General features: G+C 41.5%; 1 protein-coding gene across 1 annotated transcript in view; it reads right to left on the bottom strand.

Annotated features, from left to right (window-relative positions):
- Positions 1-19,693, bottom strand: part of ABRAXAS2 (abraxas 2, BRISC complex subunit) — a 28,752-nt gene that overhangs the window by 7,963 nt on the left and 1,096 nt on the right. Inside the window, exons 2-5 of the mRNA XM_059398777.1 lie at positions 16,719-16,809; positions 12,440-12,476; positions 9,774-9,840; positions 579-769 (exon numbers count right to left, since the gene is read on the bottom strand). Of these exons, the coding sequence (XP_059254760.1) occupies positions 579-769; positions 9,774-9,840; positions 12,440-12,476; positions 16,719-16,809 (386 nt within the window). The remainder of the gene's footprint in view (positions 1-578; positions 770-9,773; positions 9,841-12,439; positions 12,477-16,718; positions 16,810-19,693) is intronic.

Raw genomic sequence — 19,693 nt, 5'->3', positions numbered from 1 at the left:
GCTCAGGAAATACCTGCTGATTGACTGATTAATGAAACCTTGCAGATGGCTAGTTAAGAATTTGTTTCCGTTGATGTTGATGTAATATAATCTACAAGTGAACTTCCAGAAGGAAACCTTTCTCTTATTGACAGACATCATAATCGTATGATTTTTTTTTTTTTTTTTTTTTGCTTTCACAAGTTCACAATGCAAAACCTTCATTAACCAGTAGGTGGATCAATTTGACAATTTTGTCTTTGAAATTGGTTTTAAAATTACAGACTTCCAGAACAGTAAAACCATGTATCTACATAATGGATCATGGAGAAGCAAATGATGATTTCCAGCTGTGTATTCCTGTAAGAATTTATGCACAATTAACATATCTCACTAATGCTTCTTGGTTCAAAACATTTTAATTTATACAGCTGACAGGAAAACACCTTCTCTCAAACAAAGAAAACTAGCTGAATGGGAATTATAAAAGCTTTTCTTTAAAGATGCTACAAAATGCACATTTTCAAAGTTATAAATCCCAATTATATGTACCAACATCTTTACTATTTATTTGAGGCTGGTGGGAACGCTTTCTTTACCTTCGATTTGGTCTAAAGAGAACGTATTCTAAAGCATGAGTGGAATTGTTGGCGGTGGAGATGAAGCTGAAGAGAAGGAACACGAGGTCGGGCACCCCGAGGATGCGGGTGAGCTGCTTATGGATAACCTGCTCTCGGTACGACATCTGCTGCTGTGTGTTTCGCCGGAATCTGTACCATCCAATAACTTTCTGCAGGCAGTAAAAACAGAAGGAAAAAAGGATGAAAGGTTGCATGAAATCTTAATGAATTTAATTCTGAATGTATCCATACAAACACTTGTACACATGTTCGTAGCAGCTTGACATACAACAGCTCAAAACTAAAAAGCAGCCCAGTTGTTCATCAACAGGTGAATGAATAAACAAACAAAATTCCTAGAAGAAAACACAGGCAGTAATCTTTTGACATCAGCCATAGAAACATTCTTCTAAATACATGTTCTTTGGCGAGAGAAACAAAGCAAAAATAAACTACAGGGATTACATCAAAATAAAAAGCTCGGACACCTGGGTGGCTATTAAATGGGAGAAGATATCTGCAAATGATGCATCCAGAAAGAGGTTACTATCCAAACTACATAAAGAACTCATACAGAGGCACCTGGGTGGCTCAGTGGGTTAAAGCCTCTGCCTTCGGCTCAGGTCATGATTCCGCGGTCCTGGGATCAAGTCCCGCATCAGGCTCTCTGCTCTGCGGACAGCCTGCTTCCTCCTCTCTCTCTGCCTGCATCTCTGCCTAGTTGTGACCTCTGTCTGTCAAATAAATAAATAAAATCTTAAAAAAAAAAAGAACTCATACAATTCAACACCAAAAAACCAAATAATCCAATTAAAAAATGGGCAGAGGACATAAACAGATAATTTTCCAAAGAAGACATACAGATGCTCAACAGACACATGAAAAGATGCTCCATATCACTCACTGCGGAAATGCACATCAAAACCACAATGAGTTATCACCTCACACCTGTCAGAACTTAAAAAAAAAAAAACAAAAAAACTCAAGAAACAAGTGTTGGCAAGGATGTGGAGAAAAAGAAACCCTGTGCATTGTTGGTGATGGGAAGGCAAACAGGCGTGGCCACTGTGGAAGACAGAGGGGAGGTTCCTCAGAAATTTAAGAACTGAAATACCATATGATCCAGTAATTCCACTACCAGGTATTTACCAGAAGAATACAAGAACACTAATTTGAAAAGATACACCCATACCTATTGTCTATTGCAGCATGATCTACAATAGCCAAGGTATGGAAGCAGCCCAAATGTCCATCAATAGATACATGGATAAAGAAGTAGCATAGAGGGGCACCTGGGTGGCTCAATGGGTTAAAGCCTCTGCCTTCGGCTCAGGTCATGATCCCGGGGTCCTGGGATCAAGCCCCACATTGGGCTCTCTGCCGACCATAAAAAAGAATGAAATCTTACCATCTGCAACAACATGGATGGATCTAGAGAGTTTAACACTAACTGAAAGAAATCAGTCAGAGAAAGACAAATACCACATGATGTTATTCATATGTGGAACTTATGAAACAAATGAACAAAGAGACCAAAAAACATACCCTTAAATACAGAGAGCAAATTGGTGGTGGCCAGAGTGGGGGTGAAGGGGGAACGGCTGAAATAGGTGAAGCAAACTGAGAGTGCGCTGATCACGATGAGCGCTGAGTAACGTACAGAATTGCTGAGTCACTGTATCGTACACTTGAAGTTAATTTAACACTGTACATTAATGATACTTGAACAAGATATATTTTTTTAAAAAGAAAAGGGCAAAGGAGACTTGCAAGGGTATAGTCATTATCTTATTACACTGACGGGCTCATGGGTATATAAATATTTCAAAATGTATCCGAGTAAATACTATTAAATATGTGCAGTTCACTGTATGGCAACTGTACCTCCATACAAAGATTTAAGAGGTTTAGCTTCATCGGCTCTAACTACAGGATAACTAAACTGCCCAAGTCGATTAAACTGATATGCTCCCTGGAAGAGTATCTTTTATAACGTGATCCTCGGGACATCTGGGCACTTACTAAAATGCTCCTGGGCCCACCCAAACCTGCAGAATTAAAATGTCCAAGGGGAGAACCAGGAATCTGAATTTAAGATAAGTTCCTTGAGTTTTTTTCTTGTTTATACTAGAGTTTGAAAATCTCCACTGTAGAGACAATCAACTCTTTATCAAAGGAATAATCTTCATATAGCCTCATTCTGTGAAACACTTTTTTTTTTAAGTGAAAATCCTGTTTCAAGAAGTAAAGGTAGCTTGGGGTGCCTGGGTGGCTTCAGTGGGTTAGAGCCTCTGCCTTCGGCTCAGGTCATGATCCCGGGATCCTGGGAATGAGCCCCACATCGGGCTCTTTGGTCAGCAGGGAGCCTGCTTCCCCCTCTCTCTCTGCTCTGCCTCTCTGCCTACTTGTGATCTCTCTGTCAAATAAATAAATAAAATCTTAAAAAAAAAAAAAAAAAGAAGAAGAAGAAGAAGAAGTAAAGGTAGCTTGGACTCCTGGGTGGCTCCGTCAGTGAAGTGGCTGCCTTCAGCTTAGGTCATGATCCCAGGGTTCTGGGATCAAGTCCCACATCAGAGAGCCTGCTTCTCCCTCTGCCTGCTGTTCCCACTGCTTGTGTGCTCTCTCTCTCTGACAAATAAATAAAATAAAATCTTTAAAAATAAATAAGTTGGGGCACCTGGGTGGCTCAGTGGGTTAAAGCCTCTGCTTTCGGCTCAGGCCACGATCCCAGGGTCCTGGGATCTGGCCCAGCATTGGGCTCTCTGCTCAGCGGAGAGCCTGCTTCCCCCTCTCTCTCTGCCTGACTCTCTGCCTACTTGTGATCTCTGTCTGTCAAATAAATAAATAAAATCTTTAATAAATAAATAAATAAGTCAGCCTAAAAAAAAGAAGTAAAGGTAGCTTAAAATTGTTAGTGTCATATTAAAATTAACAGTAAAGGGGTGCCTGGGTGGCTCAGCTGTTTATGCATCTGCTTTCAGCTTGGGCCATGATCCCGGAGTGCCGGATGGAGTCCCATATCGGCCTCCCTGCTCAACAGGGAGCCTCACTCTCCCTCTGCTCCAACCCCTGTTCGTGTTCTCTTTCAAATAAATGGATAAAATCTTTTTTAAAAAACGAACAGTAAGTTTAGGGGCGCCTGGGTGGCACAAGCCAGTTAAGCATCTGACTCCTGATTTTGGCTCAGGTCACGATATCAGGGTTGTGGGGTCGAGCCCAGCATCAGGCTCCACACTCAGCACAGAATCTGCTTGAGTTTCTTTCTCTCTCTGCCCCTCCCACTCATACTCTCTGTCTCTTTCTCAAATAAATAAAGAAATCTTTTAAAAAAGTAAATAAGTAAAAATAAATAAATAATAAAATTAATAGTAAATTTAGATTCTATTTTGGTACTTTCATGTAGGAAGTGAACCAACCTTTGTTGAGCCCACGTGCCAGGCCCCCAGGTAGCTTTATTACAACTATTTTCACTGATTTTAACAACCCTGGGAGGCAAGTAATGTCTTCTCCACTGGGTTCACATCACAATTAAGTAACTACAGGAAACCAAGGAATAGTTCCTGCCTGCATGGAGTATTACTGAACATAAAGTATAACTTCTAATTATATAAAGCAATTAACTATGATATTCTTTTTTTAATTTCTAACTTTTTTAAAAGATTTTATTTTGGGAGGCAGTTGTTGAGCAGCTGCCTTCGGCTCAGGTCATGATCCCAGCGTCCTGGGATCGATCCCCACATCAGGCTGCTCGGCGGGAGGCCTCCTTCTCCCTCTCCCACTCCCTCCGCCCGTATTCTCTCTCTCACTGTCTCTCTCTCTCTGTCAAATAAATAAAATCTTAAAAAAAAAAAAAAAAGATTTTATTTTTTAAGTAATCTCTACATCCAACGTGGCTCAAACTCACAACTCTGAGATCAAGACTCACACGCTCTGCCATCTGAGCCAGCCAGGCCACCCTGATATTCTTTAAACAAAAAAGAAACCCAAACACTTCTGACACTGTAAATCCTATAAGAGATGTTTTGTGCAAAGTCACTGAGCTCACGAGTGACAGCCAAGATGGGAAACCTGTCTTTTCCACTGTACAATGGTAACTTCACAATTCCAAACTGGTCACATGACGATGAGTGAAGAGTAGGTTCTAACAAGTTCCCAGGTGCCGCTAATGCTGCTGGTCCAGGGACCACACTTGGAAAACCAAAGCTCCAGGGGCGCCTGGGTGGCTCAGAGGGTTAAGCCTCTGCTCTCGCCTCAGGTCATGATCTCAGGGTCCTGGGATCGAGCCCTGCATCAGGCTCTCCGCTCATCGGGGAGCCTGCTTCCCCCCTCTGTCTCTGCCTGCTGCTCTACCTTCTTGGGATCTCTGTCAAATAAATAAATAAAATCTTAAAAAAAAAAAAAAAGAAAAAGAAAAGGAAAGAAAACCAAAGCTCCAGCTGAAGCCCCTCCACATGTAAAGATGAAGAGAGGGAAAGAGAGGCGCCTTTTGAACACTTACTCTCATTTAATGAAACATTTAGATTAAAATACCATCATTAATCCTTTCACAATGGGGAAATCACAGTGAATCATTTCACAATGTATACGCTTACCCAATTAACACAATGTACACTTTAAGTACCTTACAGTTTTATATGTCCATTGTACCTCAGTAAAGCTCAAATAAAAAATAAAATACCAAAAAAAGAAAAGAAAATGTGGAGAGGTAGTTTCCTTTAAAAAAAAAAAAAAGAAGAAGAAGTCGGTAAGAAAAGCCATCGCCTGGCTAGAGGTATTGATGCCTGAGAACATGACATGTCGCACTCTGAGCAGTATGTCTGGGGCATGAGGAATAACACTGGAGTCAGCTCCTTCGGAGGCCTGGGGGTGTCTCTACTCCCTCTCCCTGGCACCCTGCAGAGACCTACGCTTTGCCAGAACATTGGGTGCTCTCATGAAACGCTCACGGATGAACAGAATCTTACAGGTGGCTACTGGATGAGGCATAATGCTTTTCACTTACGTGGATTCCAACTGTTTTATTCTACCTGTATTTTCTGAGAGACAGGAGCCTGATGCATTTATTTTGGATATCAACAGACAGAAATCAACGTATTCATTTGTTATATGCTAAAAGGACAACCCCATTATTCTTATTAATGAAAGATGAGATGCCAAATTCATTCACATTTGTTGACACCCATGATTGTACCTTTTAGAGCTAACAAGATCGTTGCAAGGCTACTGAGAAACTTTCTGACGCTAAAAAGCCCATTTCTGACAATTATGCCTGGGCCGTGATGAAAAACTGTGGACATCTTTCCCTACAACCTTATTTCAGCCAAAGTTTCATAGACAACTTCTCACAAAGACTTTCCTCTCTACTCTCAACTAGATATTCACTTATACTTTTTGGAGCCAAAGCAACCGTCCCCAATAGAGGACATGCTCGTTATCTTCACCTCATGAGCCTTTGGGCCTTACGATGATATTAAGGTGGCAGTTATGTTTATCATCATCTACTGCACAGCAGATGATTCCAGAAGGCAGAAACCCCCTTCTCACTTGCTTTTTTGGCCTTGGCCCCAAACCTGAGGCTTGTGCAAACTTGGTAAACACAAGACGTAGTCTGCCAGGGCAGTCATTCTGCACGTTGCAGTAGATGACCATGTTGTACCTACTGGGGGATTCTCATATCAAATCATTAGCCTTTGGATGCCTGGCTGGCTTAGTCGGTTAAGAGTCCAGCTCTTGATCTCTGCACAGGTCTTGACCTCAGGGTCGTGAGATTGAGCCCCATATTGGGCTCTCCACTGGCTGTGGAGCCTACTTAAAAAAACGAAAAATAAAATATTAGCCCCTATCTTAAGTCTATGGTTAAAAAAAAGTTTTAGCAATGTTGTAGAGTTTCTATATTTGAGAGCCACATACCTTCCAGATAACAACAGATGTAGGATGTACTAAAGATCAAAAGAGCAAATCCAATTTTACTTTGTTAATTATTATTATTTTAAAGATTTTATTTATTTACTTGAGCGAGAGAGAACAAGTATACGAGCTGGGGGCAGTGGGGGCAGAAGGAGAGAGAGAATCTCAAGTGTGGGGCTCGATAGTAGATCCTATGCATGACCCTAAGATCACGAACTGGGCAGAAATCAAGAGTCAGATGTTCAACTGCCTGAGCCACCCAGGTGCCCCAATTTAATTTTTTTAATAAGCTCTACACCCAACATGGGGCTTGAACTCATGACCCAGAGGTCAAGAGTCACAAATTCTACTGAGTCAGCCAGGTTCCCCCGGCATATCCGATTTTTAAACCCCCAAATTAATTAAGAAATGTGTCCTTATCTACAGCTAAAAACAAAACACAGAAACGAAACAAAACCCTACCTGGTAGACTCCTCTTTTTTTTTCCCCAACTTATTTTCAATTAACGAACACTGTTACAAACAAACTTTTCCCATAAAGTTCCCCTTCTTCAGCAGCACCTCTCCATTCCCTTCCCCAAAGTAAACACCTTTAAGTTTGGCTGCCTTCCTTCCTGATCTTTTTCTGTACATCTAAATACTCATTCAGATTTGTGTTTTTACATAAAACAGGCTCAAATTATAACACTACTTTTCTCATGTAACCCAACTTTGAGATCTTTCTAGGGCATTACCTGAGAACTTCCCTCATGCTTTGCAATGGCTGCTTCGTATCCCACAGTATAGAGGTGTCAACACAACCGACTTGACCGTTTCCCATTGGTGGACATTTAGACTGCTTTCAAAACCCTTACTATTAAGCAAAGACACAATAAACACCCTTGCATGCTGGGTTCCGAGGCCAGACTGCTGGGGTTAACCTTGGGTTCCACCATTACCCACTGGGGACCTTTAGCAAGGCACTCACCCCTGTTTCCTCAATTGTAAAATGGGGATGGTAAGAACAGCAATTTACCTCCTAGTTCCAACACCCGGAAAGTGCTTAGAACGCGGCCTGGCACAGAGTTGAGCTATTCATTAACGCCAGCCTTTCATAACTTTGTTCCTAGATCCAAATGTTTACTTGGGCCAGATTCCTAGAGGTGGGACTGCGTATTTAAAATTCTGTTATTGTAGAGCGCCTGGCTGACTCAGTATGTGGAGCACGTAACTCTTGACCTTGGGGTCCTAAGTCTGAGCCCCACATTGAGCATCGAGATTACTTTAGTAATAATAGAAAGAAAATTAAAAATAAAATTCTGTTACTGCAAAACTCTTAACTGTTTGTCATCAACTTACATTCCCACCAACTACAGCTTCCCCATTTCCCAAAGCCTTACCCAAAACTGGGTATTAGCAATCCCTTTACACTTTTGCTAATCTAATGAGCAAGAAAATAGCATCATGCTGTTTCAGTTTGCATTTCCAGATTGAAGATAAACATCTTTTCATTATTTCTTGGCCATTTGTGTATTTCTTTTTTCTTTTGTGAATTTCCTGTTCATATTCTTTATTCATTTTTGTCACTTCGAATTTTTTTTCATCTATTTAAAAAATACTTCAGGGCACCTGGGTGGTACTGTCGCTTAAGCATCCCAGTCTTGGTTTCAGCTCAGGTCATGGTTGTGGGATTGACCCCCACATCAGGCTCTGCACTCAGCGTGGAGTCTGCTTAAGATTCTCTTTCTACCCCCCTCTCTGCCCCTCCCACTCATGCTGTCTCTCTCTCTCTTCCAAATAAATAAAATCTTAAAAAAATATATAGGTGCCTGGGTGGCTCAGTTGGTTAAACAACTGCCTTCGGCTCAGGTCATGATCCTGGAGTCCCGGGATTAAGCCCCACGTCGGGCTCCTGCTTCTCCCTCTGACCTTAATGCACTCTCTCTCTCTCTCAATCTCTCTCTCAAATAAATAAATAAAATCTTTAAAATAAAAATACTCCTGTTACTTTTAATGTGTAGTAAATACTCTAGAAAACTGCTCAAAAGAGAATTTTCATGGAAGAAATTTCAGTTTTAGAAAGTATAATAAAAGTTCACTGTCTAAAATATAAATGGAATGAGGAGATAGGTTGGAGCTAGGATAGGAAGGTCGGACTCCTGAGAGATTCCAGAACATATGCTCCTGGGCACGTCACTGAAAACAAGAGAGCTGGACCCCAATGTCTGTGGCCGCTCTAACTCCCTTTCCCGGGTGGATGGTGACGGGGTCCGATTCCAGAGACCTGAGCTCATCAACACCCATAAAGCGGTCTGTCCTTTCTTCCGGCCTTCCCAGTCTTCCTTTCGTCTGACCTGATTTCTTTCTGCTTTTCCAACTGACGGCGCAACTGAGCCCGCCCGCCCATCGCCCAGGCTGCTGACTTACTCTGACTGCACCCTTACTCCTGGTGCCCTTCTTCAGACACTTCGGGAACCAAGTCCTACGGTGCTGATTCTTTTTTTCCATAAGTAATCTTTTAAAAGCTTTTTCATAATACACACTTCTAAACAAAGGCATTTTTTTGTGACAAACTGAAAACTTTTATTAATATTTTTTCCCTCAAGGCATGGTTTAATAACAAATCTACTTTTCTGGAATTAATATTTCAAGGTAGAAAAGTAAAACCCACACATGGTACAACAGAATAAATTATAAATGAGATCATCAGACAATGCCGCAGCAATAAAACTGGTTCATTTTCAATTCTATTCAGACTTGCTTACCATACATAATCAGAACATTATATGCATATGTTGACAGAAATAATAAACACATGACCTTTTGGAAAAACATCTATGTTTGGCATTAATTAAACTTGAAAGGGTAACATATCCAGAGTTGTTTAATTATGACTTACCTTTTTTAGAACTATTTTTCCTGGTTATAAAATTAATGCATGTATGTAAGATACTTGCAAAATTACTTTTTAAATTACAAAAGAGAAAAAAAGAACCACTCAGAATCAACTAAACTAATTTTTAACTCTCTAGAGTATGGTTCTTGTTTTTCCTTCCGATTTTTACATAATAGAATCACACTATAAATATCTAAATTTTTTTTTCTATTGATAGGTTATAAACATTGTCTCACATCTGCATTTACCCTTAAAATCTACTTAAGTCAACAGAACTCTCATACATTAATATCAAATCCTATTGTTTCATTTTACATTCCCTTCTGGTTTTAAGTTTAGGTAATAAAATAAACAGTGATTTCCAAATCGGACTGGGCAACAAACAGGACATACCTTTCTCCGATCCTTAAGAATCCTGTCCAAGCTCTCTTCGTTAACTTTGCTTGCATAGTCATAAAAACTGTTTTTTTTAAAAGAAAATACATTTTATTAAAGTCATATGGTATTTTGGAAATGAATATACTTAGCCTCATGTGTCTATGGGTCCCTGGATCCTAAAAGTTGGTAATCAAGACATAAAGATACAATTGCTTATCTTCAACAGATAACCAGAGAAATCAATCTCAGTGCTTCACTGATGATATATCTTTTGCATCAAAGAATACTCAAGAGACTGTTACATTCAAAAGGTATTACTTCCACATGTGGGAGGTACTGATAGCAAGTAATTAGAAAACGTGTGGTTTCCAATGGCTGTGACATCTTTTCCTTGTTTCTAAGTATCAGTTACTTATGGGGAAAAAAGAATACAGGAGCTTATTTTCTGAGAAATGCAGAAGGGAAATGAACATCTGTTGAATGTTTAAGAGGCCTAGCTGCATGCTTTCTCAATGTATTTCTTTTCATTCCTGCTTCAGTGCTGGTAAGTAGGTATTACTGCAGCCCAACGTGTCCCAAGTTTTATTCCCAGTTTTGTAGGTAAAGATACTTAAGTGACTTGCCCCAAACTATACAGGTGGAAGATGGAAGAGCTGGGCTTTGAAGCCAGGTCTGCCCCTCAAACAGACCTAGCCGACCAGGATCCTACAGTAAGCAGGCATAATGATGTTTGGGTTTTTCTACCACTGACTGTGCTTTTAGGAATCCCATTCTTGGGACACCGGGGGTGGCTCAGTTGGTTAAGCGTCTGCTTCAGGCTCAGGTCATGATCCCTGGGTCCTGGTATCGAGTCCCTCTTCACGCTCCTTGCTCAACAGGGAGCTTACTTCTCCCTCTCCCTCTGCTCCTCCCTGCACTCATTCTCCCTGTCTCTCTAATAAATAAAATCTTTTTTAAAAAAAAGGGAAAGCCATCCTTCCTCCCTCAACCCACAACCATTAGGCCCAGGCCTTATAAAGCAGTAAGAAGTTCGAGAAACGGTCAAAACAAAACAAAACAAACAAAGAAAACCCACTGAACTGGGAGTCAAGAGATACTAGCCCCAGCCCAGCTCTGCTTCTCACTGCAGGATCCTGGGCGAGCCACTGAACCTATGTGCTCTCCACTTCCCTCTATACAGAAGAAAGTCTGGAGCAGACACATGACTTCTAAGGTTTCCTTCCACCGTAAGAATTATAGGTATGTAATTTAAACTTAGTTAAATCCCTCTGAGACAATTTTACTGACAGCCTTACATGCGATTCCTCAGAAGGGCAAGGCAGGGCACACCTCGAAGAGCTTCGCAGAGTCAGGGCCAAATCAGACACTTGTGTGGACCAAACACAGCCAATGTGTGAACCATGGCCTGAATCCTTTCATTTGCTCTGAGATTCTTCTCGAACGAACTGCTCGTCTTGCTTCCCACTCCTCTTTCAGTTACATGCAAACCTAAAAGTGATGAGGATCTTGGCTGCCTTTAGACTTTGTCCACAGGTAAACTTCCTGCATGAGGACAATCTTCTAAAATAATAAATGGATGGGTATCTGTGTGTGGTGGGGCGGGGGCCCCCCAGCAGTTCTTGGGTGCAAGGGCCTAGGTGTGTGGATCAGCTGAGAACAGGACAGGGACCAGGGTGAAAGCTGCAGGGGACACACAGCAGGAACAGCCAGGCACCAAGGGTTGGCAGTTGTTAGAGAAGGGAGTGCTGACCAAGAATGCCGAATCCTACTCCGGGAAGGGAAGTACTGGCTGCTGGGAAGGTAGAACATGCTGGGCCGGGGGTTGCTGAAGAAGGAGCTGAAATCATCACACCAGCCAGCAGGTGGAGGGCTCTGGGGCCGAGAGAGCAGACAGAGGCCTGCATATTGGTGGGGAGAAGTCTAGTGGATGGGGGTACTGGCCCTTGTCTCTCTCACCCGCCACACATCTGTCATTTGCTGCCTCCCTTCGGAATGTCGCTCCTCCCATTTCTTTCTCTTGCTGTCCTTTAGTTGGTCTTAGTATGCAACTAGTGTATGTTAACACATACATGCAAAAAGAAAGTTCCATGTTTCCTTTCCTTGCATTTTAAAGTTGAACACTGAACATGTTTTATTCTTCTTAAAAACACCCATTAAATTCTTTTATCTGTATGTGATTCTTTTTTTTTTTTTTTTTTAAAGATTTTATTTATTTATTTGTCAGAGAGAGAGAGAGAGCGAGCACAGGCAGACAGAGTGGAAGGCAGAGTCAGAGGGAGAAGCAGGCTCCCTGCGGAGCAAGGAGCCTGATGTGGGACTCGATCCCAGGACACTGGGATCATGACCTGAGCCGAAGGCAGCTGCTTAACCAACTGAGCCACCCAGGCGTCCCATGTGTATGTGATTCTTGACTAACTTCCTGCTCTGTGGCTGAAAAGCCCTTGCTTGGGAGGCTGCTGGAGTAGACTCTCACTGTAAATCACGGAGGCCAGGATTTACACCATCCCTCCCCTATCTCTAACCTTACACACACTGGACACTCAATAAACAAGTGAATTTGGATGCCCTCAGTTACACCTGGGACTTCATAGCCACAATCAGGTACAAGCCAAAATTCAATAGTTTTTAATCAATTAATCTTTCAATAAGGACTAAAAGTGACAAAGGAAGATGTGGCTTACCTAAAAAGCTTTGAACACGGCTGATGATTATGGATTTCTGTAATTAGAAAGAAGGAACACAGCTTAGTTAATCATGTAAGACACAGGCAAGTACAAAATAGCCTACTTGTTTGTTTACTGAAACCTCAAACAATAAAAAGACAGTTTTCCTCTCCCAGATAGGTGCTGCATGTACACTAGTGAGGGCAGTGTGTCTTCTCAACACTGAAACTCAGGGACACCTTTTCAGGACGAATTAAGCTGGAGAACACGTTCTGCTTCCATTTGTCCATGGCTGATGAGCACATAGCCGAAAGCTTTTACTCAGGAACACACAGCCGTTGTGCGCCCTCATGCAATCTCACCTAGTTAAACAAAGCATAAGAGGGAAAAGTAACAGCTAACTGAAAGCATTTAATCAAAGCGGATAAGCAGGGTGAGGGCAGCTTGGGGAGAGGAGGGCCTAACCTCCCTACAACCAATAACCCAGAACAAGCTGGGCCAGGCGTCCTGAACGGAAAGGGAGGAGAAAGCTCTGGACGCCTGTTAACCCCTTCAAAGATGGTCAACACCAAGGGAAATAATCCTTTGTAAGGCAGATCCTAACAGCTTCTGGAAAGACTGCTCTGATTACCCAGAGGAAACAAGTCCTTCAGGCTCATCAGGGGGCTTAGGATCTGGGTGGCTTTCTAAGACCATGAGACTAATTAACCACTCGATCCTATTCCTAACATTCTTCGAGACAGAAACTCATCACCTGCTGTCTAAAAAGCCACAGCCACAGAGCTCCAGGCTGCCACTTTAACACAATTAAAATGAAACCATGACCCTGGTGGCCATGGGACTCTGCCCGTTAGCTTCTGTACTGATGTCAATGCTGCAAAAACATACGCACAGATGCAATCCTTCCACTGGAAAGACAAGCTTCCTTGCCTGGCATGGCTGTTGACACAGTGATGCAAATAAGAAAACTTCATCCAGAAATTGTTCCTTCTTTTACCACCAGCAATAATACAGTGTGCCATCCTACATTATTTCTGAGGTACTATGAGTAAATTAATTAGAATGTGGAACATTTTTAGCAAAAACTTTACAGAGGGCTCAGGAAAAAGAAAGAAAAGCCCACCTTCTCCTTTAAAGGAATGAATATTTCTTAAAATCCCTACAGTAGATCTGGATTCCCAAACACACAGCGCTGTCATCAACTGCCCCAGCAGACTTCTGTCGTGATTTACAACCGGGATTAGCAGCACACTTAAGATACACCCTAGATATCATGTGGCATTTGCTAAAGAAAGTTGGACCTTTCTCTGTAAGACTTTTTGCAATGCCTAAACCCTCCGTGGAAAAAACAGGGTGAAGGCCTCGAACATGATCAGGATGCAGACTGCAACGAAGCTGGCAGGCACACTGGTGGATAGACCGCTGGAAACCGGCAGGAGCAGGGCAGCCCTGCGTGGGATTCCAGAGTCTGCCACGCCTCTGCAGTTCATCCACACGGCAGACTGCTCTTCATGTAGGTATGACTGCACTCATTCCCTTAGCAGTTCTCCCCAGCCCCCCGCCCCACCCCCACCTCCGCCTAGTCTCACTGATCTTCCTACCTCTGCTTCTCCTCTCCTGATGGAGACTCAACAGTTCCACTACTCCCTCCTCCATCCTTTCCAGTAACTGCAGTGGCATCATCTAATTAACTAAGGAAGCTCTTCCGTGGCTGCCTGCTCCCTCCCCTTCTAGAACTAAGGGTAGACAACTCTGCTTAAAGTGAGTCAGCCCAGCTTTTAAAATTAATATGCAGTTGGGGCGCCTGGGTGGCTCAGTGGGTTAAAGCCTCTGCCTTCGGCTCGGGTCATGATCCCAGGGGCCTGGGATCGAGTCCCGCGTAGGGCTCTCTGCTCAGCAGGGAGCCTGCTTCTCCTCATCCCTCTTTCTGTCTGTCTCTCTGCCTATTTGTGATCTCTCTCTCTTCTCTGTCAAATAAATAAATAAAATCTTTTTAAAAAAATTAATATGCGGGCGCCTGGGTGGCTCAGTGGGTTAAGCCGCTGCCTTCGGCTCAGGTCATGATCTCAGGGTCCTGGGATCGAGTCCCACATCGGGCTCTCTGCTCAGCAGGGAGCCTGCTTCCCCCCTTCTCTCTCTGCCTGCTTCTCTATCTACTTGTGATTTCTCTCTGTCAAATAAATAAATAAAATCTTTAAAAAAAAAAAAAATTAATATGCAGTTAACACAGAATGCGACACTTCGTGTTCAGAATGTAGCACTCTGGATGCAGTCCTTACTGTACAGAGGAAAAGTGTCTGTGCGTGGATTCAGTCATTTGCAATAAATAACAACTTCAGTAGACTCATTTTATTTAAAACATCTTATTCTGGAGTTAGGCTATGCAAGAAAATTTCTTGATACCACTGGTCTGGAATACTACTCAGGGCACTTGACCTAACCTTTGGCCTTCCAACCTAGGTTTGGAGTCCCTGTTTCTATTTCGAACATGTACTTAGTTTCAAAAGAAAACTACTGCAATGGTAACAGTGCACCTAAGATAACACCAGTAAATACTTTGCCCATGAGAGCCACAACTGTTTCATACAATGAACGAATATAGCTAATAAATTAAACGTTGTGCAGCAGAAGATGGTTGTCATGGCGCTGCATTAACCGGGGCTCTATCGATTGGTACTTCTCTGTATCTACAGTACCATGGAAACGTATTTACTGAAAGAACCAGAAGGTTTATGAATCAGATATAGTGCATGAAGCTGTAGAATTTGATTATTTACAATTCTACTTCTTTTAAAATAAATAAATAGCCGGAATATTCAACAGAAGTACTATTTTTATGGTCACACCAGGTAACAGAGCTCTTTCTTGCTTGGTGTGCTGTCTGTTAACTACGTCTGACATTTTAACCTTCGCACACCAAATTAGTTTTGAAAATCCAAGTGCAAACAATAAAACTACACCCATGTTCCATGAAACCAAATTCTCCATTTTAGGATTTTAAAGAGTTACAAGAAATAAAAACAAAACCTCAGTGAAAGAACAGCTGGAGACAGTATATTGAGTCTTTATTTAACAAGTCAGTATTGTGAGGAATGGGTCTTATCGTATGGGTCCTTGAGGAAATGAACTGTTCCTTGTTTTCCCCCAATCCTAACCCCACCTCAATCCTCATCCTGGCCTCCCAACCCATATCCTAGAAGGCTATCAGAACTGGAAGGCTTGAAATTGATGATGTGATCGCAACATAACCTAACCTTCCAGCAATACTTCAAACCAAACCACTCACCTTCACACATTCTGTATTTTCTCCACATAGAAACAGGCCAGATTACCTATATATCTTATGTACTCCCTGCTCTGTGTTCCCCTGAACCCACTGCTCCCCTGACCCTAAGTTCACTGCCTTCAGGATACCTTTACTCTCTACTACTTTTACCCCCTAGCAGGGATGGGATTTTCTCTGTTCCTTTCTTATAGTACTCATCTTGTACAGTTGTCTGGGACTTCTGTGCACTTGTCCTATCCTGCCCCGCTCCAGGAATTAGGGATGCACCTGGGTACTCCTCTCCTTGCCTGGCACATGCTTCACACACAGACGGTCAGTAAATGGTGGTGGCCTAAGTGAAGCACCCCTTGCTGAGACCTGAGTATCAGGATACGCTGTTTGGTGACATGCTCAATGTGCAGCTGGAAGGAGTCTGATCCCTATTTATCGAAAGGAGACTGATCCGAAGAGGAAAAAAAAAGAAAGACAGAGAGAGAGAGAGAGACTGATCCAAAGACAGTCAGTGCATCTCTAAACACTCCTTCATCTTCCCCAACAATCAACCCAAAACTATTTGGATTGTCCTCCAGAAGGCTGGGTAGATTTAGCCAATAGCTCATATAAACAAGTATGAACACCTTTGGCAGATCCCTCCGGGAAGGACCAGCCCAAAAGATCCTTGCATTTCAGTGTGTGGTGATGTCGACAATGGGGAACAGCCCAGTATGCGATCTAAGGGTGACTGTGGTTTTGAAGAGACCATCATGAGCAAGAGCAGACAGCGATTCAGTAAAAGACCAGTTGGTGGGTAAGAGCTTTATAGACTACCCAACCTTACAGCCACCACTGCACGTTCACACTGACTCGTAATGCATTTCATACCAGCTATCAGTGCAAACGATTTGCATTGTGATTTTAGCTGCTTTTTATGTACTCTTTTTATCTTTCAGATTAAAACCAGTTAAGGACCAAAGAACAAAACAAACAGCATTGATACAGAAAAAATATTCCTAAGCTCAGTGATAAACTCACCAATTACTTGCAGAAATTCTGTGTTGCTGATTTGTGAGTCACTGATGCTAAAGGTTTCTTCTTGTCTTACTTCGCCCAGCAGAAATCCTTCCTAAAAGTAATTAAAAAAAAAAGAAAAAAGATAGTTGCAGACCAAAAGTATTTTTTACTGGAATTAAAACGAATTGAGAGCATTATAATTTTAAAATAATTTTGACATTAATCCAAATAAGCTTTCTATTCTATAAACCAATAAGACTAAAGTAGTCTGAGATGTACCTATTAACTAGATTGCTTGGAAAAAGGATTCCATACACAATGAAATATTTTAATCCCTTAAAAAAAACCCTGTTTTTTTGAAGCAAAAATAAGCAGAGTGAATCCACTTCCTAAATCCTACCGAGTGTAATAACCAACATCAAAAAAGCTCAGGAAGCAGAAATATTCCAAGGTTGTTTTCCTGTAACAGCATATAATTTATTTCATTGTTTTAAAAGCCCTGTTAACGATACAAGGATAAAGAAGTTAACACAATGCACAACGAACTGCTCTTGTACAGGGTGTGGGAAATGAGGATTTCAGCAAATAAATCACTCACATGAACGTTCTTCCTCAATAAACGCTGAGGTTACTTTCTTTACACCTTTGGTGAACACAGGCCATAAATTCTGGATTACGCAGCACATAACCTGCTGTGGGAGCACTTGCTGTCATGTTGAGCACAAGCACGGTGCAGAACATTAACTCTATGTGCCTCGGCAACTTCCCTATGAGGATGGGCTAACAGGCTGCCTTGCAATCTCCTTTCTTGGGAGAACCACATGGCTTGCTCCTTCCCTCCATCTGGCTTTTTACTCAAATAGCACCTTATCAGAGAGGCCTTCCCTGGCCAGTGTAACAAAAACAGGGCACGCCAGACACTCTGTCCCCTGTGTTTTCCTCTCAGTCTTCTCCCACTAGCCACATCTTTACATTAACAAATGCCTACACCTACTAAAATCTAAGACCTGTGAGAGGTACTTTGTGCCTGTATACCTCAGCAACTAGCACAGTGCCCAACACACAGCAGGTGCTCAGTACATACCGGCTGAGAGTATCTGTGGGAACAGTGACCTTGTACTACGTACCTTTCTATTCCAGGCTGACCCTCCGAATCAAATACAGAGATTGCCTAGTTTAAAAACACTCCCAGTTGGAATCTGTGGGGGTGAGGAGGGAGGGACAGATGCTTTACAGCATAGCTTTTGTATTGGAATAGGGGAGGGAGTGTCCTAAGTTCCCAAACTATCACGTATAGGGCTTTTCTCAATCTTGAGTAATATACAAATCTCCCTTAAAAAAATTCTCTCAAACCTGAAGCAATATCTATGACTACTAGCTTGAGAAATAGTGACTAAATAAGCTTGTTTTATCCCACGAAAGCCTTTCAGTTAAGAATTCTCACTACACAAGAGCAGCTTTCTCTTTATAACAAGTTAATAAAAATTAAGGTGAAAGCAATTTTTTAAAATTCCTACAGAACTTTACATTTTAAGAACATATCTCCAGATTCCTAATGTTCCACAGTCTAGGGATGCTAAATTTAGAAAATAAAAATATAGGATACTGTTAAATTTGAATTTCAGGTAAACAAATAATTTTTGTGTAATATTTAGGATATACTTACTCTAAAAAATTATTTCCTATTTATCTGAAATTCAATTTATCGGAGTGCCCTATATTTTATCTGGGACCTCTATCATAGTCCTCAGTTTGAAAAAGTCAACAATGACAGCAAGACATTCTAAAGCAAAGTATGAACCAGTGCTTCTTTTCTGCTAGTCTGGATTGTCCGAACACTGTTACTTTATAGAAGGAGGAGGCAAACTACGGTGTGTGGGTTAAATCAAGCCGCATGCCTGTGAGTGTACAGCCCACAAGCGAAGAATAGTTTCCACTTTTAAATGGTTGAAAAAAAAATAGGAATATTTCATGACATGTGAAAATTATATGAAATTCAAATTCAGGGTCCATAAATAAAGCTTTATGGAACTGTCACCCTAATTAATTTATTGTCTATGATTGCTTTCTCTGTACAACAGCAGAACTGACCAGTTGCTACATAAACCACATGGCTCACAAAGCCTAAAATATTTACTTATCTGGAAAAAGCTTGCTAGAGCCAGCTCTACAGAATGAGTTGTTTTAAACTAATATCTTGCCTGGAAAAAACAGAAATGTGCTACAAAGGCAAATTTTGGTTCCTCAACTTAAAAATACGTAAAATTGACAAAAGTATTCCACATATATAATTGCAGCAAGGTTAACATAACCAGCTATGGTCACATAAAATACACCTGCAAACTACTGTCACGGTGAAAACTTCCATGAAGTCTACTACCATGCCTGGCACAGAACAGATATTAAAGAAATAGGTGTTGAATTAAATTAGTAACAATCTAAGGAATGTAGCCATCTCCCTGCCATTTGTAGAAAAACGATCTGCTTTTCAACAGGTCGCTGCTTATTCTTAGAGTAGCCTCGCCTTTTACATAAACTATGATATTACTAAGTACTCCAAGAACTAGAGATGTTAAAAAGCATTACTGAAACCATATTTAGTACTTTCATGGACACTAGGAGTATCACAAACCACCTATACATGGAACTGTATTACATTATTAAATAGCTAGCTCCAGCATCAAAGGCCTTAGCATCCAGAGACATCTGCTAACTCTGGAAAAACCCACGTTGTGTGTACTCCTATCGTTAATCTCTACCATCAACACTACACAGAGGAAAAGTAGAATAATTTAATGCCATCCAATGATCTAACAGAATCACCTCTATGAGATCAGTTTTTATTAATGGAAGCTAAAGTTGCAGACATCAAACCAAATCCAGTTCCTTATTCTACAGTGTATCATTTTGCTTTGTAATGAGAACCTCAACCCCCCCCCCCCCACACTTACTAAATGAATTTGAGTAACTCATTATTAACATCTCTTAAAACCATC

The sequence above is a fragment of the Mustela nigripes genome, chromosome 4 (genome assembly GCF_022355385.1).
Source record: "Mustela nigripes isolate SB6536 chromosome 4, MUSNIG.SB6536, whole genome shotgun sequence".
Lineage (NCBI taxonomy): Eukaryota > Metazoa > Chordata > Mammalia > Carnivora > Mustelidae > Mustela > Mustela nigripes.
This window is presented reverse-complemented; position numbering and strand designations above follow the sequence as displayed.